Genomic DNA, 27689 nt, shown 5'->3' on the forward strand with positions numbered 1-27689 from the left:
AGCTGCATTTGTTGTCAAATAAGGTTTAAAACTCCTTTTTAGGACGGGATCGTTACCTACGCGATGGGATTGTTGAACTTCTCTAGTCAACAGTATCAGATTTAAAGGGATTTAGACTAAAACCCTAATTTGGTAATCAGATTGAAATCGCTTTGGTGTGTAATCTGTATTAGAGATACTGTAGATTAGGCCCAGGGTTAGCAAACCTGAAATATTTATCGTGGTAAATTAAAATAGGGTTTAGATAAAATAATAAAAATACAAGTAAAAAAATATCACATGCCAAATGGGTCTCCGGAAACTTTAGGTTTATTTATTAGCACAGGCGTAATTTTATTAGCATTTTTGATCACAGTAATTAGCTATAAGAACATTTCACGTGAAACATAAAACAAATAATAACCATCATCATTTGCTGCCTAGAGTGCCATTTAACATTAAAGTTCACAGAGGCATTCAGTGTATGCATGGATCAAAGTCATTGCGCATTAAAGACAAAAAGCATATCAATCTTAAATTGTCGTAAAATATAATTTTATTACTTACGTATTTAATTAGACGACGATGCAATGTGATGGATTTTGAGTCGAGGCAAGAGCAACAGCTTTGATAATTCACTTATCTTTGGCAATAGTCATTAACCCCCAACACTAGCAGAATAGATTGCTGTGTAAAACACATCTCTCTTCTCCTCTCTCCGTCCATCCATCCATCCCTCCCTCCAGCGCACAGGGTCCCCAGATAACCAACATCGGACTTCCATTTTCGCCCATTAATTCAAATATTAACATACATGCAGAGTCTGCCAATATCGGAGACATGAGCACCTTTCGAAATGAAAGGCAGAAAATGACCCTTATTGTCCCGATAAATGATTATATTTTTATTACAAAAGACATCCTACTTCTTGAGCATAGAAGGAGAGGGTGGACGCAATGTTTCCCCCGAGTCCTTTCACAGTTTCAGATGTATTTCTGCAATAATTTACAAAATTAAGCGTGTACGCGCTAGGACTAGGAGTTTGACATCGCCTCGGCTCGCTCCACGCAAGCACGCAAACTGGCTTTTTAGATTCGAGCAGTCAACGTTGCCATAATTTAAGACGCGCATTACGCCATTATGCAGATGCCCGGGGTGTTTATTATAAGGAGCATCTAGTAGTCTTAAAATGCCAGTGCACTATCCTGACTTGAGAGTAATCAAAGTGAATCGATTGGGAGGCTCGCGTCCGGGACGTTTTGGCACAGCTGTCATTGCAATGATGGCCCAGTAAGAATTTTTATTTTTTATTTATTTATTTTTTTAAAACAAATTCTGGAACCCAATTGCAGCGGATGGGTGGTCAGTCAGTGCTCTTTTGCACTCTATAAACTTGCACGGCAGTTTTTCAGGATATATAGTTCCCGCGCGCGGGCTTTCATTATCATTCATTTTTGTTCCTCTCTGATGATTACTTGACACGAGATGTTCACTGGAAAAGCGGTAGCAGCAGCAGCAGCGACTCTAGTCGCGTATGTACTCACGGTCCAAGCTTAAAGCCCAGCGACAGGAAGCGTCAATCCTCTCCATGTATGGGCAAAGCCACGCCCACGTGCGCGTCATCCTCTGACAGCGTGGATCCCGTGGGTCTGGAGTTTTTGGCTCCCGGGAAAGGTTCCAGTCCTGGGGGATAGAGGGTTGAGTTTTGTATGCTTCCATCCATTCTGCAAAGACGCGCTAAAGGCCCCTCATCATCCTCTCCCGTGTCCGGGAACACCTCCACGGTGATCATTTACGCGTTTATTTGTCTTTTGGAGCCAGAAGTGGTGGATTCAGCAGTGTCCCGAAGCCTTTTTTGATGCTGTTGTTATAGGATGCCACCAAGCTAAGAGCATCATCACCATCATCATCATCATCATCAACAATAACAACAACAACAGAAAGTTGCAAGAAATGTTTAACTGAATTAAAACAAGTCTTAATATCCCTGCTATTTGCGCGACTTGCTTCGCTTCTTCTACCACGGGAGGATCTCCATCTATCCAAACAAGCTGCTTGGAGAGGCTTGAGAAGCTCTTTACGCACTGAATCGTTCATGTGGTGCCAACGCAGGACGGACTGAAGAAGGAGTCGGGACTTCTTTTTCTTTTCTTCTTCTTCTCTTTTCGACAAATCCCAAACAAACTCTTGCGGCTATCCGAAGGGGCTCTTGGAGAGACGACGCGCCCTTGCTCACACTCACATTTCATCTCTTTGGCTGGAAGTGGGTTGCACGCGAACTGTTTTAATGTTTGGGATTCAGGAAAATATACCGAGAGGGGGGACCACTATGAAAGAGGAACCGCTGGGCAGTGGCATGAATCCGGTCCGATCGTGGATGCACACGGCTGGGGTGGTGGATGCGAACACGGCCGCCCAGAGGTACGTTTGCCAAATCATCCGATTTTTTAATGCATTTCTCAGATCGACCCCTAAATCCCCAATATGCCATGTATCAATTACACTCTCCCCATGCACCTCTTCGCCGCTTTCCCCTGTTCATTACATCATATTACAGTTTAAGTGACAAATCAAGAATTCTCCCATGTTTTCATTCTATCTACATCTATCTATATCTCTAGTGGTACGCCTGTTGTTTTAACCCACACTGGTGTCTTGTTTTTCCCCGCAGTGGAGTTGGTCTGGCACGGGCGCACTATGAGAAACAACCGCCATCCAACCTCAGAAAATCCAATTTTTTCCACTTCGTCCTGGCGCTTTATGACAGACAGGGACAGCCAGTGGAGATCGAAAGGACAGCTTTTGTGGACTTTGTGGAAAAGGAGAAAGTAAGCGCCACTCTGGAATACTGCTTTGAATTTCCACCTTAAAACTTCCACACTTCTAGATCTTTGGAAACACGTGCGCCATTAAACCGTTTTGAGGGATATCACAGAAAAACTAAAAATAGCTTATGCATTATACACATTATTGCCAGGACTTAATCTACTAAAATACAACCTTGAAATAGAGAGAACGTGCATACAGAAAAAAAAAAAAAAAATGCATGCGTTTCATAAATATACAAAAATAAAATTCTCGACAATGCCAATCTGACCCCAAACAAATGCTTATTTTCAGGAACCAAACAGTGAAAAAACTAACAATGGGATACATTACAAACTACAACTATTGTACAGCAACGGTAAGTGTAAATTTCTCTATTCAGCAAGGATAGATTTACAAGTGTTTTATTCGCTCAATGGAGCCGTATTAACTTACGTTTAGTTTCCTAAAATGTAGTTCAGTTTATTCCACAAATGTAATTCTAGTAGATGGAAAACCATCGATGATGTTTTTCTTTTTTATTAGTGAATTTGAAGAATACTTTCTGATTTTTTTTTTTCTCCCGAGGAAACTTTATATAGTTTTTTCACCAGACCTTTTCCACATTGAAAAACAAAAATAATTTCCCACAGGCGTCAGAACAGAACAGGATCTTTACGTTCGGTTAATCGATTCCATGACAAAACAGGTAAGAACATTTTCTTCATATTTTTCTGTTGCGTGTGTGTATGTTTATATTTAGAATCTCTGTAATATTTTGTTGCACGTGTTTCGGTCACCCTTTACATTACAGTTTCCATAAGTACAGAATAAGCAAATACATGTATTATTTATTGAAGATGAAGAGCATTTTATTACCATTGCTGCTGTTATATTCACATGCACTGTGAACACTGTAATGTAAAGCCGTGGCTGTATTTTGGCTTGCTCTGATTAATGGGGGAGGTTATTTGGCGGATTTAATTTAATATGAATCACATTACCACGTTTTTCTTCTCGTGTAGCTGCTTGATAATTTATTGCGAATTAATGAAATGGTGGAGGGCACAAAAAAAGTGTATAGACATTTTTAAATCACGCATTTAAAATAAAAACATTTACTGAGGATAAAGGGAAAATAACCCAAAGTGTTAATAATATTCTTTATAATTTACGCGGATTAGTTTCTTAAGAGCCACGTTATAACCTTACTTTCAAATATAAAGTATAATTATCAAATCCTATATTTCTGTATTGCGCTAAATTAAGCTGTATTTTTTTTAATAATCTTTTTTTTTAATCTAAAAGATTATACAGCTCATATGCGTGTACGTGTTAAACACACAAAAAAAAAATGCATTTTTTTTAAATCATGTATGAAAATTATTTTAATACATTTAAATCATAGGTGCTTTATATGTGATCTAACACTTTTTAAAATTAAACAGCTTTTTTATTTGGCAGTGCAATATTTTTTAATTGGCATTCAGATATTTTAGTGTGTCATTTCTATCGCACTGCCGCACGTGAAATCTCACTTTTGTTGTGTTGTAATCAGATCTGGTTAAAGGCATAAAAAATAAAGCTCCAGGCGTGAGACAGACACTTGAGTTCATATTGTACTCTGATGTTCTCTGAAATCACTTTCTGCTCAATGCCATTGTCCATTTCTGCCTCTCATAGTAAAGAACAGGGCGGATCTTTAGCTTGATTTTGAGGCTCTTGTTATCTGTAGTTTATCCATCGTTTGGCTTCACAGGAGAGAAAATATGAAGGTTTTATCTGAGGCGCTTCTGAATGGAGCTGAACATGATCAAAGAGTCAATGGCGCTGAACAGCCACTTTATGGTTTTCCGTATATTTTCAGTGAGAGGCAGGAAAATAAATAAGAACACATCAAATAATGTCTGACAAACAGTGCTTATTTTGTTATTTGCAAATTATAGATTTGTGTTAACGGTTTTAATTTCATCTTTGTTAGGTAATTCTTAATAGAATTGATTAATACAATTATCAGTCATCAGAATTACAAACCAACGCTTGCATTCAGCATGCAACTGGCAAATTAAAATTCAAAAGTGACCTAGTATGCTTTATTATAAGTTTTCATATTTAATGCAATTTATTTTTGCACAGCGTGTTTATTTACGCACATTATACGCATGATTTTTTTTTTCTTTCCAGTTTTATGTGTATACAGCAGTGCTTGGATTTTCATACCTTTACCAATAATAGGCCTACTCTGTATTTCTATAAAAGTGAATGTTTTTACTGTGCAAGAGCGCACTCCAACGCGCCCCACGGATCCCACGGAAGGACGCGTTGGAGTGCGCTCTTGCACAGTACATCATAACGGGAGCAGGGCAAACAGGGAGGGAGGGAGAGAGAGAAAGAGAGAGAGAAAGACAGAGTGAGACAGACAGAACGCGCAAAAAGCACCAAGGCCCGTGCGCACCTACAGCTCCAAACGCCATCTGTTAAAGCCAATGCTCAAAAATTACTCAAGCGTACCCCCCGACACCGCTTTTTATCTAAAGAAAAATCATTGTTAGCGGCTCAAAATAAACAACAGATTGCCCATTAGCACTCTACCCCTAAATATCTGCAGATTATAACCGCGTTGATGTGTACGGTTATGGGTATTATTTACCGCGGCCATCTGCGTCGGAGAAGCGACATCTATGTGATTTCTATTATCATTCCCCAAATAAATAGCGCAAAGATCTAAACAGAAGCATATGCGACTCTTCATTTCTAAAGTGATATGCATGTGGTATAATTTGTCATCGCAATGACCGGCCAAGTGTTGATATTCATTTCAAACATCATATTTATTTATGCAAATTAATAACACAAAGGTTATCTCTATCTAGAATGTGGGCATGTGTGTTGGTTTACAGATAAAACATTGTTTAACAGTGTATGTGGGCTAAATGGATTTTATTTACGCACCTTGTCGATTTTTAATTGATGAACTTGAACTTTAAAAGCACGTTTTGTTATTTTAGGTTTTATTTTATTTTAATTATTGGCGGGTTTGTGTTTAATATATTTTAATATATTTTCTGTGTTATCCACTTGTTTAAAATGTCTTCACTGTGACTTTTATTTCAAGGCTATTATTTATGAAGGGCAAGACAAAAACCCAGAAATGTGCCGAGTTCTCCTCACACACGAAATTATGTGCAGGTAAGACAAAAACTTGATTTTAATTTTGAAATAATTAGAAACCATTACATTTGACTGCGTAATTGAATTTTATCAGCCATAATGTCTTGTCATGTTTTCATAAATGCGTAACGCACATGATGTAGGCCTATCCAGGCCTCCGAGCATCAGCCTTACAGAAAATCAATGAATCTCTGAATAGATCTGCCTGGATACGCTGAAAAGAATCCAAATGTTCAGAATTGTCAGGCGGCTTATGCGTAATGATTTACGGTTCGCTTTGCGCCCTGCTCTGCGAGTTTCAGAAGTTCTACTTCAAAAGCGCAAATTTGACCGGATCATTTGGTGACATCGGACTTATGAATGATTTCACTGGACTTTTAACACTAAAGAGGATGAATTGAAATTCTCACACACACACACACACACACACACACACAGAGAGAGAGAGAGAGAGAGAGAGAGAGAGAGAGAGAGAGAGAGAGCGGTCGGCTCAAAGGCAGACGCGTGTGTGCGCACTCGGGCCTTTTTTTGGAAAGTGGCTTTTCATCCTCAGCATTTTAATCGTGAGCCACTCTGTCTGTTCAGATTTTTACGCACACGCCACGGAGAAATCCTTATCCTGTGGTTATTTTAAAAGTAGAAAAACGAGGATAAATAAAATAACTGCACTAAAAAAGAACCCTACGCTTATGGAAGCAAGCTCTCAATTTTCCAGCAAATCGGAAAGGAGTCAGAACCGGGCGCAAAGGTCAAGCCACGTCCTCATGCGCTCAAGCTAATAACGTTTAAAACTTTTAGGAGCTTACGGAGCCTCGTTTAACGATTGAGAAAGTTCCTCGCATCGCACTCTGTTGCTTGTGTCAAAACCGCACAGATGCGTTTCCGAGTCCCAAGCAGAGGTCCATAGGCATACCTTAATCACTTTAGCTGTCAGCTTTAAGGAGCTTTACTGTGTTTTCCATACCATATGGTGTTAATTTAGCTCACTTAGACATGTAACCATTATACAAGTGGGCTTCTTTAAATTCAAGAGGCATAACATTTTTTTCCTCTGTAATTTCAACATTAATTAAAGAAAGCATAATGGAAGCATCTTCAGGGCCTCAAAATGGAGGCATTGGCACATTGTAGGAGACTGATGGAGGCTTTTTGAGCTGGTAATTAATAAGTGCCCCACAGAAATCCTGGTTGAAGGTGGCATCTTGCATCCTCTCCAGACACAACAGCTTGACAATTAGAGGTAAACAAAAGCTGGGGCTGAGAGAGAGCTTTCCCCCCTCCCAGCCTCCTGGCACCCCCTCTCCTCCTCTCAGCACTAAGACAAACACCAAAAACATGCTGTTTTCCCTCCTTCAGCCACAGCGCCGGGCTCCGTGTTTACCCGCCGCCCGCATCTGCGAGAACCGCAGCCACCAACACCATCCGGCTGAGCCAGAACCTACGCCAAACACCTCGGCGGTTAGCTAGAAAAGAGGACGAGAGAGCGTGTCAGATAAATAAATCTAAACACACGGTGCTCGGAGACGAAAGACACATGCAAGCTGTTTGCTGATTCTCTCATGTCTCATCTCATGTCTTGTTTTCTCTCTCCCTGTGCTCTTCTCCCCAAGTCGGTGTTGTGACAAAAAAAGCTGCGGAAACAGGAACGAAACGCCCTCGGACCCCGTGATCATCGACAGGTAAGACTATCTCTCTGCTTCCCGCCTCCGGTCTGCGAGTGTAGGGCGCTGCGGCCCAGCGTCCTGGCCTGGGTTTGCCCCATGTTGCTGTGCGGCGTGCCACGCAGGTGGGTTGATGTGGGGTGTCTTTAGGGACCGTGTAATTGCTGGTGAGTTGTCAGGGAAGTGCTTTCCTCCAGACTTGCAAGCATCTCGAGAGCGTTTGGCTTTAAATTCACAACTCTTTCATCGTAATTTGTTAACAACTGCTCTGCTTATCTTCTCTGTAAACAGCACGCTGCCTCTCGCCGGCTTTGTGGCACGAGTGCGTGCCGCAGCAGAGCAGTAATGTTGCATCTCCAAACGTGCGTGTTCGAGGCAAAAAGGCGTCTTTACGTTGCGCTCTGTAGTGCTGCCGGTGGGAAATGAGTAATGTTTCTGGGCTGGCTGTTGGCGGTTGCATGTTGATCACATTAGGGAAAGCGTGTTCAAACACACCGGCTCCCGCCGAGTGGGTAATTGACGTTCTTTCTTTTTTTTTCTGCAGCTTATGTTTCTCTTTGTGAGTCTGGCTCAAGGTTACACTTACTCGGCGAGACTTACACTTCTTCCTTTTTGTCCAATTATCCCTGTGGTGGCAGCACGTTCGTGGATTATGGCAGGGCAGGTCTTGGACTCGCGGCTGAAACGGTAAATGTGACAGGGAGCGCTGGCTGCTGGAGTCCGGGCCTCTTGGAGATTAGTGAGCTAGAACAAGCCTACCTTGCTCCATAAAGCCAGGAGTCTCTCTGTTTCCATCTGCTGTAAAGAGCCATGAATAACCAGCAAGCGGTGCCAGCAGCGAGAGTCTCTCTCTCTCTCTCTCTCTTGTTTTCTCGCCGTAGCTGTTGCAAAGTTATCTCCCGATCACGAACTTGCCTGTCCACTGAGTGGGAAATTAGATTGGAGGGTGAGATGATGGGTAAAGCCGGGAACGAAATATGCGCCACCAGTGGATAGCAATGCTAATGTTTGACTTGCTGAAATAGCTGTTTGCTTAGCGAGGAATGTTTGGTATCTGACAGAGGGAACATCTCTCTTATTAGTAATCAAATAGCAGTGACCAGTTGTCGCTGTCACTCACCGTGCATGAAGTGTGTGTGAAGCGTCGGAAAAAAGGACTCATGCCCTGCGTGTCCAAATCATGGCCGTGCTTGCGTGTTTGGAGGTCTGAGCGTTTCCCGCTCTCACGTCATGTGGTCGTAATGTGGAAACCCTTCCATACTACACAGTAATGTGAGTCAATTTGTTCGTGTGAGGAGAGGCCGTTTGATTTTTCTCTTTTGGAGTGGACATCAGTTTGGTTTTTTTATTTGCATAGCTTATTCATAATCAATATTTGATTTAAATGATAATCCATGGCTCTGTTATGAAGCTGTCTTGTTTTCTACTTCAACTAAATGCTGTACATAGTCAGCAACAGACATTTGATTAGAGTTCAACGTTAACATGTTGCTAAGCTAATTCCAGAGTATTCTAATAAGCAATTTATTGCATTTTGGAAATTTCTTGTCTATAAACAAGCAATTGCGCCTTCTTAGTAGGCATCTAAGAAGGCACCATAAATGCTAAATACTTTTGAACACAGCCCCTATTTAACCTTTTTGAGGGGAATGTGATTTCCTTACATCTTCTTCTGTAAACACACTCAAAGAGTGTGAATCAATCCCTGTAACCTTGGTTATCTTTGCATTAAATGATTAGCTTGTTTAAACAGACGTGCTGAAGAGCTCTGACAGTGTGCGAACAGTAATTAGTTACAGGACCGACATTCATGCACTCACTGTAACTCAACCGCAGGAGAAAGAAAAGCTAGTGGGGCGAGAGGAAAAGAAAAAGAAAAGAGGAGTCCCGGCGAGGAGGAGGAGGAGGAGGATTTGTTTTGGTTTTCTGAACAGAAGATAAAACACATATCACTTCCTCTTAGCAGATCCTGAAAAGAGTCTCAGGCAGTCAGAGTCGATTCTCCCCACCGGCCGTGGCTTATACAATGTGTTTACCTTTTAAAAGAAAAAAAAACATGAACACTTTACAACAGGGTTTCACTGATATTTACCGCATTGACTCTTCCCATAAATTGCTGGGCTTTGTGTTGTGGCTAAATAGAGGTGGATGGATCGGATGTCTTGGCGCTTTGTGCTTCAATCTGGTGAACAATATGTGTAACACTAGTAAAAGAGGAAAAGGAGAACAGCGCAAAGAAGCTCTGATACTCGTCAAAAAGGAGGGATATTGTGGTAGGTTGAAACGGCGGATAAAAAAGCTCACATTTTGATTGTGAGGCGTCTGAAAGACTCGAGAGGATCGTTTTCATAGAGGGGCGATCCGTTCTGTCGGATCACAAAAGCAGATGTGCTTCATTAGCCGACTGCATTGTCTGCATATCACAACTGTGAACAGATGATTTTATCCAACGCTCAGAGAACAAGGCGGCCGGGAGAGCCCGGAACGCAAGGAAACACGAACCTCAAATGACTGAAGCGTTCGTGCAGGTGGGGTGTATGATATAAAGCTAATTTGTAATCACAAAACCAATCCTGTGGGGTAATGTCTTGTTAGGTCCGTCTTTTTTCCTGGTCTCTGAGGAAAAAGTGGAACGTTACAGTACACCAGGGAGTTTTGTGCATAGCTAAGATACATGCATGCTCAGTCACCATTTCTAAGCAAGCACTTGCATGCACAGGAAGTAGCTCCAAAGTGCAACTGCGTGAGGGTCAGTTGCATTACAATCAAAACATTTTACTGGGTTCAGACAGACAGACAGATAGAGGAGGAGAATGTTCTGCTAAACAGGGCTATGGTGACCAGAAGATCTGGTGATCCATTATCAATAACGTTTTCAGCCACATTCTCCCAGATGGCACATGGGCCAGGCATACTGCTCGTTGGCACGGGCTTGGACAATAACTGGCACCCGCTCGCTTCTGGCATTTTCAATGGAGTTTAGGAGACTTATCATTCCAAATGTGTCCTATTTTCCTGTAGTCAAGCCAGACATCTGTTTATACTATTTCTCTTGGACTTTGGTGCAGCTTTAGGTTCTTCACGAGGAGAAGAAGAAAAAAAACAACGAGAAAAACTTGGTTGTATTTCACAGCTGTTACAAAATTTCAACCTCGACGGATCTTTAAATATTTCACAACCCGACCCTGCTTCGCCATAGATTATTCATTGGTATTTTTGAAAGATAGATTGAGCCTTAGAAATGAGGTGTTCTACGGCTAGACTCGAACTCTTGTAGGTGATGTCTTGAACGCACATGTCAAGCGCGAGCCGTTGGATCATTTACCGCCCCCGTATCAGCCTGAGAACTAATAATACCCCTCCGACTCGAGAGCGATCAGGGTTTTCCTAGCCAACCGATCTCCCTTTCACTTCCTGTCAGGAAGGTCAAGACATGCTGACCTCTGACAGCCAAACCCCCTCCCTCCACTGAATAATTCATGAGATTGACTTTTTTTGTCAGAGTACACAGTTGTGTGGCAGGACGGTTTATGTAGCTCATTTCGCTGAGGCTTCTGCACCTGTTCGGCCCGCGTGATATTTGGGTCCCGATGCTGATTTAGCTAAACATTCATTAATTTCTCCTACCAGAGGACCTTTCCAGAAGGGATTACGCTTGGATATTAGCTAGGTCTTCCTGGAGCCATATGCCGGGTGAAAATTTGTGCTCGTGCTCCGCCTGTTGCGGGTTTTTTTAATCTTTAAAAACCAACACAGATCATTCCTCCGTTTTTTTGCCCTTTTGTTTGTATCTTCTCCGACCAGGCTACTTAAAAAGACCTCCTCCCTCTCATCCGCGCACAGGCCCGCTCTCAGAGCTGAGCAAATGCCAGCATTTAGAAGGTCAGAGCTTTTGTTGGAAAAGCGCTATGTAAATTAGCACCAGCAAAAGGGACATTAAACAAAATTCAATTCATTGTCTCCCTTAATGTCATTTACATTTTTGGCTCGGGCCCGTCCTGTCGAGGAGAATTTTGGAGATGATTTTAATTACATATCAGCGCTGGAACAGAGGGCTGTCTGGAGCGAGACACATTTGGATCACCTGTAAAGAGAGGTTTATTTACCAATACACTTGAATGGCAGGTTTTCACAGGCGCGTGCGTGCCGTAATTAAGCCCGTGTTAAGTGTTAATTCCTCAGCCTGTCTTTTTCCTCCAAAGTAAAGCCTGTTTTTACCCACCTTGTGGCTTTAGTCCTTGTTTATTAGCTTTGAGACCTTCTATGCACTCCTAAATATTAGTTCTCAGAACAGTGTGCAAAAAGTATCCTTAAAGAGTATCCTTGTACCTTATGTACAGCTAAAAGGTTCATAGTAGTACCTTAAGGTTTTGCATTACTACTCTAAGGTCTTATGCACCTTTATGAGAGGTAGATAAGGTACGAAGTTGTCTTTTGAAGGGTACTCCCCCAGTGACAAGCTCTTTGCCCAAACTGTTGCCCAATCAAATGCTCTCCCCCTGATGTCACATGACTCAAATCATGCATGTAAATAAAAGTACAATCCTCCTGATATGTCTCGCCCGAACTTCCTGTTTAATAGGAAATAAAACCATCCAGGATGTGTGAAACAGAGCGATACGGTAGAGGGCACTTGAACTGCTGCTGTTGCCTCCAGCCACCAGAGTAATATTTTTATTTATTTATATCTTACCTTGTCCAGGTGACATTCAACAGACCGTGTATGTGTATGAATGTTTTATTCGAAAAGTCCTTGTATCTCCAGTAGAGCCAAAGCAGTCTTGGAGGATGCGTATGCGCGTATATGTGTGTTTATGTTCACAGAGACACACGTGTGAGAGGAGGAGAGCGCCGGAGCTCCATTAGACCTGATTAATGAGGTTGCAGACAGCAGATATATCTCTGGCCAGGTAACAGCCTCACTGCTGCAGGTACACAGGTGTGCGCAGCAACTCCTTATTTATGAGACAGTCAGCAAACCCTCTGCTAGCATTACAGAGAGAAAGAGAGAGAGAGTGCTTTTTTCCTTCAATGAGGAAGTCCAGCAGTGGCCAAAGTGAAAGTAGAGTGTAGATCTCCACTACTAGATGAAAAATAACACCAGAATTGTGTTACAGTGCTATACTAGGATGTTGTGTAAAAGGTGTCTGGCACAGGTTTTAAAAGGTGCAGTGTCATTTTTGCACCACTAGAGGCAGTGAAGTGAATAGCAAAAATAATGACTGTATTCAAACAAGTTTTAAAAACTCCCCCTATCTGCCATAAATGGAAAAACAGTCATTGGTTGACCCATTGTTGTCATGTCCAGATTACGTGGACAACTGATTGCAATTTGATTCTGGCACAATTTGTTACATGCAATACATTAACTGTAACATTTTCTTTCAATACATAAATGGTTAAGCATTTAAATATTAATACATTGAGGATTTAGTTAAAAAAAAAACCCTGGAAAGAAAAAAAGGCAAGTGTTTTCTAGTATGCAAATGAATTATCATTAGCATACTTAAGGTTCTCCTTATGCCGGCTTGTTTGAAATGTAGACCAAAAATCTTTTGTAATTATTTGTTAATTGCTCTTTTGTCTCCTCGACATAATGATATACAAAAATGCCTTTGCATGCAGCGTGGATGACACTGTCACCTTGAAACTCTTCAGAACCGACTACGCTTCTAAACTCCTCTGTTATGAACTAGTGACTTCTGTCTCACTAGAGGGATCAAGAGAGGGAGCGAGCGAGTGAGAACAGCTGGCTCTTTCTAACTGTGAATAACTGACAGTTGTCTGTAAGAGGTTTTAATGAAGATTGCCACCTTTTATGCGAGGAACTGAAGGGATGCCAGATCTACAGGAGGGGAGAAGCAGAGAGCTTAACCTGCCCTTGGCAGCTAGCACTCAACTCGCACTCACACAGAAAATGAGAAACAGCCTCTGCGGTCAAAAAGCCAAACCTTAGCGCTGCCACACATTGCTCACACGTAGAAGTGGGTCAAGGCCTAGCAGATGTCCGACAGCACACAACTCAAGAGCAGGCTTCTCCACAACAATGTCCTCTATGGACAGAAGTAAACACTCTCTCGTTTCTGAAAAATAATTGTTGCTGCTTGTACACTTTTAAAAATAATGATCAACTGGTTTTACCCATAGTTATTTTATTAGTTTGTATAATAAAACCCATGATCTTGGTGTTTTTAGCTAAGAACTTTTTTTAAATCCTTATAAACCATAAAGCCAACTCAAAAAACCCTATAGAGAATTAATTACAAAAAAAAAAAACTTTTGGAAGTGCTGCAATGAACCATTGAGAAACCTTTATTTTTAAAGGAGCTTTCCATGATGTTGCACTTGCATTCAAGTTTGTTGACATAAGGCAAGCCAAACGTGTATTCATGTCGCATAGTTTTGTCAGTGGTCTTGATTTAGCTGCATGCTAATAGTACTGGCAATGGCAATGTGTGCGTTCCTTTTTTCATGCCATGTGGGTCTGTGTGTGAGAACTGAAGAGGGAAGGGGGGAAATGGCTCTAGCATGTGTAGACAGGAGGGAACCCTGCGCTGTGTTGTTGTAAGACATGTTGCATGGGCCCTGCAACCGGAAGACGCTGGCTCCGAGGAGTCTATAGTGACAGACGAAATCCACACACTCTCTTAGCGGTGAGAAAGCAATCGCAGAAGAGAAATGTGAAAATGATAGTTTTACTACAACAAGCAGCGTGTGTCTGGTGGAGATATTGAGAGTCTAATCAGGACTCCGTGGAGGGGACATATGTGCTTTAAAAAGCTCCTTTTATTTGATTGAGCACACAAAGCAACGACACTCCCCTTTTGTTGGGCTATATGAAAACCCCCGCTGAGCGTGTCAACACGCACACACACACATGCATATGCACGCATGGATTCACATGCAACAAATACTCACATGCAAAAAGCATGATTATCGTCAGACACGTAAAAAATGCGATCGCAGACGTGCACAAAAACTCACCCCAGGCAGTTGGAGAGAGTGTGCTGTCACACAATAGCTCGGCGCGGGTGCACGTTCCCTTTGAATAACAACCGGGAAAATTGAATCAGTTGTGGTTTACGAAGGACTGACTGGAATGCATGTCCGAAGTTCATGACGCTTCCCTCTGTGAATGCGGCCAACGTGTCCCGTTTCCACAGCACAACCTGTTTTGCTCCAACTTCACACCACGGATGGATTCAAAACTGATCTGCTTTGCGCTCGCATAGCTAACAATGCTTTAAATCAAGTGTTTATTTTTATTTTGACTACTTCTGCGGTTGTTTCTAGTTCCCGGGCGCTGCGGCCCAGCAGAATGTTTTCGTGCTAAATTAAATTGACGTGTTTGGTTTCTTTTCGGCCGCATTGTCTATTTTACATGTGCGTGTTTATGGAGCGTCCTGTTTGATTCTGTCAACACTATGTCAGTGTGTGTTTTAGGCTGTAAAAGCATGATAACTGGCTTTTGGTTTGCGGTAGATGTTGGCTCCGTACGGTTCCTTTTTTCTTATTCGCAAATACACACCCACAACATTTGTTTGCCATTAGGAGCAGTTTGTAAATCAGATCAGGGTGTTGAGTGCGCGCCGTCTCTCTTGGAAGAAATATCCGTTCCTTGTCCCTCCGATCTCTCTCTCTTTTCAAAAAACACAAAGCTCCCATGTCTTTTCTCTTTTTAAACCACCCCCTCCCAGCCAGCCACCCACCCACCCAACCTCCATTCCCATTTTTCCGAATGTGGCAATCTGTCGTGTGACACCGCTGAGATTAGGTTAGGAAACAGTGTGAGGATTGTATTGGACATGGTGCTGGTCGCGCCAATTTGAGGTCGCAGGACAGCGATCTGGACATTGGGCACACGCCATCAGCATCTCTCCGCGCGAGGCACTGGGCCTTGGCCGTCGCCCATCCCATGGGCTCCCGGGAGGGGCCGTCGGCTCTGAAACCTTCAAAAAAACTGCAGCAAATAACTATCATTTATTAAAGCTGACAAGTTATCTCTAAATATAGGCCCCTCTGTCAAAAGATTATCGGCCGCCGGTCCTTTCTGCTGATAACGCAAGCGTGGTTTCGAATCTCGCATGAACATTTGAGGCTAGATTGCGCTCGCTCACACCGGAGGACGTATATCTGTGTCTTTTACTGCCCTGTGTGAAGTCTGAATTACATTTGAGGCGAAAAGCAAAAGCGAGCGGTGTAGTTGAAAGGTTAGGCCGACCGTTTCACGCACTGGCTCAAGGCTATTTATCATTATAAGTGAGTCTCTGCTTAAGTTTCCCAAACCCTCATTATAATCATTCCCAGCAATTACAGCGTCCAGAACCCTGTCTGCCATCCAGCACACATCATCAGCCATTTACTCGGCTCAAAGCTGCCGCTAATTTACATTGTTTTAAATATGGGGTGCGATGCTGATTGATTGTTGTTGCTGTAGGTCGACTTGATAGAATATCATTAGCCATGCTAAATATTTGTTTAACTCTTAAATTGTTTGCACGCACCATGCAAGGCTGTAATGCGGGATAAATCAAACTTTGAGTTTGTCTCTTATTGCAGACAGATGCCGCAAGCATTTCTAATTTGCATTAGTCATTAGAAACTTGCAGCAAAATATAGTAAAACCATGGTATTCCTTGAGCACTGGTATGCGTGCAAGATCAAGGCCTCGCTCTCTGTGTAAAACACTTGCGTTTCTGAAGCAGTGGCTGCATAATTATCCTCTTGTGAAGAATGCACAATGGCGCCAGGATGATGAATCGATGGCAGATTGGAAGCGTGGTTTAACTGTCATGTCCCTCAGATAAGGGGCTGCTCGGGGATTGCTCATTCTCACTGCTAGCCTGCTAGCTTGCCAGTTTATTAGTGCAAATCCCAAATGTTTAGTAAACTCATTAGGCTCCATCTAATGCTAATTTATCATCATAGATGGACCACAAGAGGAGCGGGACACCGGGGCGGCCGGGCCAGTGCTTTGACCGCTGGCTGATCAATCAGTGCTATAGGGGCTAGCATGTTTCATTAGATCCGCTAGAGTCGGATGAGTTTTATGGATTTCGCTCCTGAAAGTGGGATTTCAGGGGGCTTAGCAAAAGTGTGGTGGCTGACAACACTTATCTACTGGAATACATGGCAGGCCTTTCGTTGCCATTTCAACAGCCGCAGATAGATAAGACAGCTTTTTGAAGACAAGGGGCAACGTTTAGGAAGAGGAGAGAGTATTACGGGTTATACACCTCAAAGGGTACTGGGAAAAAAAGTGCTGGGTAAGTTTTTCTCTGTCTGTAATAACTGGCCTCTTTGTAGCACAAGATGTCTGATCTGTGCGAATCAGCTGAACTAATTCAGAAATTATGTGATCCTTATGATCTTCTGGTCGGGAAGCGTACTGAACTTAAGAACTTCATCGATCTGTCCGGTCTCTCTGAATCAATCATTTAAGAAGAGACAAAAAAAGCTGGCGTTCTTGCCGGTTCCCACTCCACCAGAGCTGAGGAATAGGATGTTCTTGTCTTTTTTGTATGCTAGTCTTTAGCGACAGCTTGTATCTCTTTCTCTCATTGAAATGAAACGAAATAATAAATAAATAAAAAACGTAGGTGGTGAATAAACCTGCCCGGACTGCGATAATAAAATATGACAGGCGTTTCCTGGTGCTGGGAAAGGAGTGTTGTAATTCACCTGACTTATGTTCTCCTGTCTGATTTAGCTTCAGATTAAAACCCACTGCTTGGCCAACCAATTGAAATCAGATCCAGTCACAGCTTGCCTGTATTGATCCCTATTTAACATCAAGGCTGGGAATGGATTGGTATTGATTGACTATAAAACCGCTGGCTGGCTTGTCCAGAGACCTGCTCAATATGCTGAATGAAAAAGTATCGTACCTCTGCCCTTCAGTGAACGAAAAAAGGAACAGTAGCACATGTAAAACAACAGCAGCTTGGCCTATAGAAGTTGGCAGACATGGCGAGCCATTCCCATTATACTCATGTAATAATAATAATTTGATCATTTTATTTATTCATTTTATATACGTGACTCTGGACCATTGTTAAGTAATTATCGATGTTATTTTATGCCAAAAATCATTAGGGTATTAAGTAAAGATCATGATCATATTTTTGATTAGTAATATGCATCGCTAAGAACTTCATTTGGACAGCTTTAAAGGCGATTTTCTCAAGATTTAGATTTTTTTTACACCCTTAAATTCCATATTTTCAAATAGTTGTATTTTGGCCAAATGTTGTCTTATCCTAATAAACCACACATCAATGGAAAGCTTTCAGATGATGTATAAATCTCAATTTCGAAATTTACTCTTATGACTTGTTTTGTGGTCCGGAGTCACATATAGCTGTTTGCACAAAGTAGAAGAAAACACAGACTAGAATAATTAATGTGAAGTGGTACGAAGATATTTACTAGCTCAGGCTGTTATTTTTGCTCTGATATTTGATATTTACCTAGCCTGGCTAACGCCAAACCACGTCATGACAACGTCATGATTCGTGGTCTGGGAGCCACATGTTAATTTTCTCGTATTTGAGGCGTGGTTTACGAATGCCCAGAGCCGTTTATTGGGCGCTACGAATGTCTATCAAATGTGCCTGTGCGTAGCTCATAGCCAATCGTTTCAATTATACAGGATGACGTATGTACCTGGTCCTCCATTAGGGCGATTAATGGCGAGATAACCATAACGACTGGGGTCTCGCTAAGCCCCATTGCCTAACACTGTGTCTACACCGGACTCGAGCGGCGCGGCAAATCCCCGACAGTAATCTGCTGCCGCATTCTATTTATGACGTGCTCACACAAAGTTTAAATGAATTGCAACGATCACTTTGTCGCGTCCAGTGTAGACAGACTTTAGCTGTTGCGGCGCGGCGTGACGCGGGAACTGTCGCGTCCGGTGTAGACACGGTGTTAGCCACTAAAGGGGCTAGTTGATATATGAGGCTTTTGCCAAAGCCTGTTGGTAGCAGGGCAAAAACATCCTTCTTGGTTATGAAATGGTTTAACGCCAAAAGTTGCTCTTTTTTCTAAATAAACTTGCGTTCTAAACTACTTAGAACACTATCTAAGGCTGCATCTAAAGATAACTTGGTGTCTGCTGCCATGCTGGATCCATAATTATAAACAAACTGCTTCGGTGAGTCGCATAGAAGGCCTCATTGTCTTGCTGCTCCCTCCCCGTTCTGTGATTGGTTCTCTATCTGAGATGAAAATTTGGTCCATGGTCTCCAGGATGCCTAGCAGCGTGAATAAAATTGCGCTGTGCGCAAGGCAGCTTGGGAAAACCCAGGCTAATATTTACTACAAATGGTCCTGAATATACCAGGATTGGCATAAAGCATGTTTTGAAAGCGAAATGTCAAGGGTTATTAATTGCTTCTCAATTATATCCCATCTTTCTCTGCTATTAAAAAGCAGTAAAGGCACTAAAAAATATAAAAGATGACCACAGACGTCACTTTTGGGCCTCTTGTCTGGGTGTGTGTCTAAATCCCAGCACCAAACCCAATGACTACATAGGTCTAGTATGTCACGGACATTTGTGTATAATAACAATAATATAATTTCCAGATAAGCCCGTGATGAGTAATATACACCTGCATTTGGTCACAGATTCGTGCTTGCACGTGTTTGCAGTGACTCACTCGTCAGAGCTCGTCTATCCTGAATTGGGACCAGCTCGTCCGAGTCCTGGCTGGATCTCCTCTCCCTCCCTAAATCTCCATGTCGAGAGCCAGAGGAGGCTCTGCATCTGTAAGAAATTACCCTCAATCTCCCACATCCAGGAGTTTACACTTCTGTAATGACAGAGGAAACCACTGGCCTCAGTAGGGTGCAGATTTTAAGGGATGTCTTTAAAAATGGCATTCTTCTGCCAGACCTACAGGATTACTTAGTGGAACGGTCCCAACACACACACACACACACACACACACACACACACACACACACACACACACACACACACACACACTCACACTCACACACAGGCTCCTCGTCCACCTCGCATACTGATGCAAGAACATCGCGTACTGTATATTAGCCAGATTTTAGCTTATACTTACATTGGCTTGCTCAAACTCAGCGGTTCCACTTGGTTATGGGAAAAATTGTGGTGATCAATTGTTTTAGAAAAAAAAAAAAATTCTTGGCACAAAGTGCATTGAATACTGGCTGTAAATAATGTGGTGTTGTGCGATGATTTTTGCTAGCCAAAGCTGTTATTAGCATTTTGCAATGATCTTCGACCCCAAAACATTTTGAATGTAACACAAAACATGTTTTGAAAGAGACAAGTCTAGGTTTATTATTGTTATTTATTTCATTTTATTTTATTTGTTTATAATGTTTGTTGTTATCACAAACCATGCCTAAATGGAGGGATACTACAAGTATTTATTAATCATTAAATATAATTATTATATTATATTATATTATATTATATTATATTATATTATATTATATTATATTATATTATATTATTTTATATTATATTATATTATATTATATTATATTGTATTATATTATATTATATTATAATCTAAGTTAGTGCAAAAAAGCATGTGATATATTATATTATTATATGCTTTTTTGTACAAAATTTAGCTTTTTTGCACTAAATTAGATATATAATTAGGGTATTGTATTATTTTATTATATGCATTTTTGCACTAAATTGTATTTTATTATATTATAGTGCAAAAATTTACATTTATTATATTATATTATATTATATTTATTATATTATATGCTTTTCTGTACTAAATTATAGCTTTTTCTACTAAATTAGATATTATTATTATTATTATTATTATTATTATATATTATCTAATTTAGTACAAAAATGCATATAATAAAATGTAATATAAATTTTGCTGTTTTGCACTAACTATATATATAATTATTATATTATATTATGTGCCTTTTTGCACTAAATGAGATATATTATCATATTATATTATGTGATCTAATTTAGTGCAAAAATGCATATAATATATTGTAATATAATAAAATGTAATATAATATTATATAAATTAATTACATCATATGCTTTCTGTACTAAATTTAGCTTTTTTGTACTAAATGATACATATATTATATGTCTAATTACCTTTAAGTATAAATTGCAAACATATTGTAACAGGATAGAAATACTGTATGACTGTAGTTTTCGGCTTTGAGTTAGCAACGATAAATATCTGTCACCCTTGCAATGAAAGAGCGAGCCACACACACACACAATCTGGAGTCTATTTGTCTCTGATAGGGCAAATCCAATTTGATTCCTTAAGTGTTGATTAAGGTGGTGGGCTGAAACAGGCTGTCCCTCATTGAGTGTTTGTTGATTATTTACCTTCCAGCTGGACATAATGAAGAGCAGCCAATCAGAGCGTCGCTCTGCCCTCCAGCGTCGGGTCTCTTGTTTGGTCTACTGTATTGGTTTGCTTTCTTAGCCAGCAGCTAAACCAAACTAATCACCACTTGGGTGGGTAGAACTGAAGGACAAATGACACTTGGTTTGTGTTAGAATCCTCCAGGCGTAAACTTGCTTGTCCAAAGAGTGAGACCAGAGGGGAAAAAGGAAAGAAAATCGTTCTCTCGGAGGGTGGGTGGCGAAACCACTTCAGATATTCGCATGTGTGTAATGTGAGAGTGTCACAGAGCCTTTAGCTCTTTTGTGAGGGCTTTAGATGGAGATCATTGAGTAAAGACCAGGATGCTTGCGCTGAGAAGCGATAATTAGCTCATTCACGTTGGTTACCTTGTATATCGTTTACGTTATCAAAAGAATCAGAGTTGCGCCGCTCAAAGCTTTGGCTGCCAAAATGACAAGTATTGATCGACTGAGTCTGGAACTTTATATCTGTTTGGGCTTCATTGGATCTTCCTGGTTTCGAGTAATATCTCAAAGCGTGACTTAAGATGCTGGAGGACGGATAGACGCTCGGTAATCAGAGCCAGCTGCGATGGATGCCTCTGTCTTCGCTTCTCCATCTGGCCAACACAATGGGCAGAGTACGCTTTTGAAACGAGCGCCGCGCCAGCAAAACAACAATGTAAACAGATTTAGCCAGTTTTATCCACACAAGTCAGGTAGGATATGCTAATGCTGTTCCATTAAAGGAGAAGTTCACTTTCAGAACGAAAATGTACAGATAATTTACTCACCCCTTTGTCATCCAAGATGTTCTTGTCTTTCTTTCTTCAGTCGATAAGAAATTATGTTTCTTGAGGAAAACATTTCAGGAATTATCTATAGTGGACTTCAATGCTCCTTGATGCAGCTTCAAATAGCTCTAAACGATTCCAGACAGTGAACAAGGGTCTTATCTAGCGAAACGATCACTATTTTTGCCAAAAAAATTGACAATTTATATACTTTTTGACCTCAAATGCTCATCTTGATTCATCTCTACGATGCGCATGTGTAGTCAGTGTAATCCATTTCAGTACAGTTAGGGAATGTCAAAAAATTCCTGTCTCATTTTTTTCTTCAACGTCAAAATCACCCTACATTGCTGTTTTACCTTTTTCGTAAAGGGTGTTTGATCTACTTTGCATGTTCACTTTGTAAACACTAGGTCGGTACTTCTGCAGCAATTTAGGATGAAGTTGAAGTTTTTGAAGTTGGATGAGAAAACGAGATGAGAGTTTTTTTCGACATACCCTAACTATCTTGACCATATTAAACCGGAAAAAATATAGTTCACACAGACTTAGACAAGACAAGCTTTTGAGGTTAAAAAGTATATAAATTGTCAATTTCTTTTGAAAATGACCGATCGTTTTGCTTGATAAGACCCTTCTTCCTCAGCTGGGATCGTTTAGAGCCAGTTGAAGCTGCATTTAAACTGCATTTTGGAAGTTCAAACTCGAGGGCACCATTAAAGTCCACTATATAGAGATAATTCCTGAATTATTTTCCTCAAGAAACATAATTTCTTATCGACTGATGAAAGAAAGACACGAACATCTTGGATTACAAGGGGGTGAGTAAATTATCTGTAATTTCTTTTGAAAACAGCATTGTGATAATATTGTGAAATATTATTACAATTTGAAATGGCAGTTTTAAAACATTTTAAAAAGTAATTTATTGCTGTGATGCAAAGCTGAATTTACAGCATCATTACTGCAGTCTTCAGTGTCACATGATCCTTCACTCTAATGCTGATTTGCTGCTCAAGAAACATTTGTGCATTCAGCATTCTTTGATGAATCGAAAGTTCAAAAGAATAGCATTTCTAGGTTTCAGAGTTTCTAGGTTTTTAATGCCAGTTATGCCAGTGATAGTGAGGAGAATGCCACGGATCTGTGTGTGTTGACAAGACGTTGCTAAGCAGAAACAGGGGGAAGAGGAGGGAGAGGAAGTCCTAGGCAAGTTTTCCCGTGAGTCGAGGCTTTAATTGGCCTGTGGGAGGTAGAGAGAGAGAGGGAAAGAGGGAAAGGCAGCGAAAGAAAGACTTGGACATTATCTCCTCAAAGTGTCTGGCCTCGTGGGTCACCGCCTTAACTTCCTTCTGTTAAAGTGGCCAACCCTGACAACCTGACACAATCCAGACAGCTCCTCAACACACACACACACACACACACACACACACACACACACACACACACACTCACGTCCCTCAACAGGTTAGCTTTACGACCCCTCTAACTAGGCTTAATGGCAGACCACTTCACCTTCTCTCCTGTTGAGCCGAACGCTTTAATTGCTCAGAAAACAAGTCGGCTCTCACAGTTCTTCCGATCCTGCCGTCACCAAACCGGCGTTTGACGGAAGGGACAATGAACACATTGACTTGCACTTTTACACCTTACGGTCTCTCCAGGGATTGATAATGACGCTTAGCTAAAACAACCGCGGCCCCCAGTCTAAATTTTGCGGCTTGCTATTAACCCGCCAGTACGAAATGGTTTATTATCTTCATTCGGTAGCAAGTCTACATTCGTTTTCCTGCATGTTAGCAATTCCCTGATTTTGGAGCACACATCTTGGAAGAGTTTTCCAAGTGACGCGTGTTTGTACAGGGGTTTCACCGGCGAGCAGCGGTATTGCATCAGTTACACATGTGTCGATGTGGTAATTAAACCGTACACACAGTCAGACGGCACGCGCACACACACTCTCTCTCGCTCACAGCCGGCGCTGTTGTTAAATATCGTCTCTTTAAACATACAGAAAATAATAATGTTAGGCCAAGACTGGGTAATTTGTTTCACGAAGGAAGTTATTAGCTCGATATCGAAACCCCGAATAAGGTCACACGTCACATCCATTTAAAGGTGAGCGTGTTAGCGTGTTAACCTGTTGGGGGGCGACGGCGTTTTTTCAGATTTTCTCTCACGGAGACAGCAAATTAGTATGAGGCACCTCGTGGCGGCTGCGCTGACTGAAATGATTGTAACAAAGGCTCATTTTGAAGAGGTCAGGCTCCCCCTGCAATGATTTGTTGTTCATGAATCTACTTTGTGGCAATTTGTGTGTGCATGTGCAATCAGATGCGACTCGGGGGCGAGTTCCATCATCTTCACTTTACTCGCTCGTACCGGGGAGTGTGTTGTGTGTGTGTTCCTCCACAATTTGACCAGCGCGCCTCAGTCGGATTCCCGTCGAATGAGATTTTAATCACCTTCTGCTATCTCGACAACAACCGGGCCGCCAGTCCAGCTCAAGCTTCCTATATTTATGATAATTTTAGTTGTTTTTCTTTCCTTCTGTCTCTCTCTCCCGCCTCTCTCTCTCTCTCTTTTCTTTTATTGAAATCACTGTTGACTGAAGGATGTAATCCTGATTAGCGGTGGCTGTGTGTCCATTGAAGGGTGAAAGGCATCAGAACCATGTTGGTTCACAGGCACCGAGTGAAATTGAAAAGGGGAGATGGTCTGAAATGCTTCATGGATTCGTCACTCCAGATAGACACCCGGATATCAACCCCGCCAAACCAATTCCTGCTCTGTTATTAGAGGACACACGCACTACCTCGAATTAAGCAGTGTACACGGCGTGAGTATGTGCTTACGTTGCACACACAATCAGAACCTTGTTTGGAATTAAGTAGACTTGTTTTCGTCAGTTTACACAAGCAATCAACCGATTTATCATCTAAACTGATTAATCGGTCGATATTTGGTGTTTTTTAGATTAAATGTCACTGGAGGTTCTTGCTTTGGTGTTTTCAATCACTGGCATTGGATAATAAACTGCTTTCAGTCACTTTTTAAAGATGCATAAGTAATGGTTAGTGATTATGTGCTAATATAATCAGCTTGAGTGTGTAAGTGATTGAAAATCAAACTGTATTTGACCAATATATGTGTCTTTTTGCCCAATGGATTTTCTATCAATGCTGATGGATAAACATTTTTTGTCTTCAGGGGTAATGTAACTATTACATTTATATTGAAATATTTGTGACCCTGGACTACAAAACTAGTCGTAAGGGTCAACTTTTTGAAACTGAGATTTGTACATCATCTGAAATCTGCTAAATAAGCTTTCCATTGATGTATGATTTGTTAGGATAGGACAATATGTGGCCGAGATACAACTATTTGAATATCTGGAATCTGAGGGTGCAAAAAAAATCCAAATATTAAGAAAATCGCCTTTAAAGTTCCAATTCCAAATGAAGTTCTTAGCAATGAATATTATTAATCAATAATTAAATTTTGATATATTTGGAATTTACAAAATATCTTCATAGAACATTACTTAATATACTAATGGTTTTTGGCATAAAAAATATATACAATGTATTTCTGGCTATTGCTAAAAATATACCCATGCTACTTATGACTGGTTTTGTGGTCCAGGGTCACATTTTATTGTGCTAGCGAAGATACTTGAACTAACTTTGGCCATTTTGAGATGTCAGGTGCTTATGATAAATAAATTAATAGTTGCGATTGTCATATTTTAAGACATTTCCAAAATTGAAAAACATTTTCTGTTTTCATGAGTTTATAAAAATTGGTTAATATTGAGATTTTAAATAATGGTTGAAATGTTGATTGTTGTTGTTTTGAGATTATTATTACAGCTGACAACGGTTAATCCATTAATATAGTTATGCTTTTAGATTTTTAAACATTTCCAAAATATAAAAAACATTTTCTGTTTTTAGGATTTTGGAAAAATTGGTTAATATTGAGACGTTATTGACAGAATTTAGCCATTTTGAGATTAACTGTTTAATTTCTTACAGCAGTTATTCATAAGACATTTATACACAAATTAGACTGAAAGCGTCTCATTTTTTTGTCGTTTAATTTGCAATGATATACAGTTTGTATATAAAGCAAGTGTTCATTTATAATTCATCATGCATTTCAAACACAAATGTTGGCATTGCATATTGCATCAGCCGCCATGCTCTATTGACATCAGCATTGATTACCGAAAACCCCGTTTTGTTCAACCACAAGTTTTGGGCACTAAAAATCCGAAAGAAAGCGAGGCAAAACAAATGTGATGTTGTTTCAGGATGTGTAGGGCCGCCCCGCAGTGCTGCTGCTGTTGAAGCCCCAGTGTTTGACTGGAGAAAAACGAGATGGCCACAGGCTGACGGAGGGCTGATGTCTAAGCAGAGAGCAGACAGGCAGCTCGCGGGGGTGACGGGGCGGGAGAGAGGGGTCGAGGTTTAGTCCTCCACCAGCGCTGAGAGAAAGTGAAAGGGGAAGAGAGGGGGAGGGCAGGGCAATCTATCATTAGTGACCGAATCAGACAGGGTAGCGGCCTGTGAGAAGCTTAAGAGATTCTCTCTCCTCAACACACACACACACACACACACACACACATATTGGGGGGCGAAGAGGAGGAGGAGAAGAAGAGAAACAAGAGTACAAGGAGCACCAGAACAAATGGGCTTACTTGACTTGTGGCCACTATATATCGTACACCGCTGATTAAATCCAAAATATGTGAGCTAAAAAATACATTCCATCACCCAGGTTCAGACATAAACCAGCGGCTGAATGTATCCCTGGTATAAATTGAGAGAGGAAGGAGGAGTTACAGCTCGTCATATTTGTTTTGCTTGAACAGGCCTGCTACATCCGTATTGATCCCATCGCTAATGATGCATGTTATTAAACATGATCGCTCATAGAAAATACGGTGACATTTGTCTTTGTTGCGCTCAAGAACGTTTGCCAGCGAGCTGACGTCCCTATTAAAGATCCGTATAAACAATCTCCGGCATGCAAATTAAAAAACGACACACACACACACACACACACACACACACACACACACACACACACACACACACTTGCATGCACGCACACCTTCTGCATTCAAATTAAATTACTTTATTCTAATATCACGTCTTGAGTGACACCTGCAACACTCATAAATGTTAATGACTGTGTTTTGTTGTCTTTATATTGCTTTTTTCACCTGCTTGTTAGCAGGAGGAGTCAGCGCTTTTCAGATCCCGTCCTAACAAGTTCTTTCTAATCAGCCTCAGAATCTCACGTTGTCAGATTGTACGGCAAAATAAACCTTAGAAACTGAGAATAAATGCAAAGATGTGCATATCTTACGCCGATCTCTAAGAGGCACGTTACTTTGCCGTGTCAATTTATGAATCGGCGCTCTAGTGTTTTTTTTTTTTTTTATCATTATTTACCGGGACGGGTCTGCGTTCGCTGTCGAAAGAAGTAAACTTCATCAGAAGCGAGTTTCAGATGCCACTCCGAGCAGAATAAAATGCAACACGCATTGAATTCCTCCCTCGAGGGAATCGGAAAAAGAAAGCACTCAACTCTACTCCAGTGCATCCGCGAAGAAGAAAGAGAAGTTTTTGAAAAATCGGCAACGTATTCAAATATTGATAGTCGTGCTTGTCAGAAAACGAGGCCTTGAAATTTCCACCGAGCTCTTGTTGTCAGAAAAACTGTCAGATAATTCATAAATGCAGTTCAGAGTCCGCAGGGAGGAACATGGTAGCGTGGATGTGAAAACAGAACAGAAAACATAGTCGTTTTTTTCCCATCATGTCTGGCAAATGTTCAATTTGGGTCTCTTGCATTTTCCCCCGGTCTCTT

The 27689-nt window shown here is 41.1% G+C and overlaps 1 protein-coding gene across 8 annotated transcripts in view; it reads left to right on the forward strand.

Annotated features, from left to right (window-relative positions):
* Nucleotides 1-406: 406 nt before the first annotated feature.
* Nucleotides 407-27689, forward strand: part of ebf3a (EBF transcription factor 3a) — a 103379-nt gene continuing 76096 nt past the window's right edge. For 4 of the 8 annotated variants that reach the window (XM_073827994.1, XM_073827999.1, XM_073827995.1 and 1 more), the window contains exons 1-6: nt 409-2400; nt 2651-2807; nt 3100-3163; nt 3438-3493; nt 5900-5973; nt 7566-7634. In XM_073827994.1, the coding sequence (XP_073684095.1) occupies nt 2267-2400; nt 2651-2807; nt 3100-3163; nt 3438-3493; nt 5900-5973; nt 7566-7634 (554 nt within the window). In that variant the 5' untranslated portion in view covers nt 409-2266. Of the gene's footprint in view, nt 2401-2650; nt 2808-3099; nt 3164-3437; nt 3494-5899; nt 5974-7565; nt 7635-27689 lie in introns of all 8 variants that reach the window. The other 4 variants (XM_073827992.1, XM_073827993.1, XM_073827996.1 and 1 more) reach the window with 2 other exon arrangements.

This window comes from Garra rufa, chromosome 22 (genome assembly GCF_049309525.1).
Source record: "Garra rufa chromosome 22, GarRuf1.0, whole genome shotgun sequence".
In the NCBI taxonomy this organism is placed as follows: Eukaryota; Metazoa; Chordata; class Actinopteri; order Cypriniformes; family Cyprinidae; genus Garra; species Garra rufa.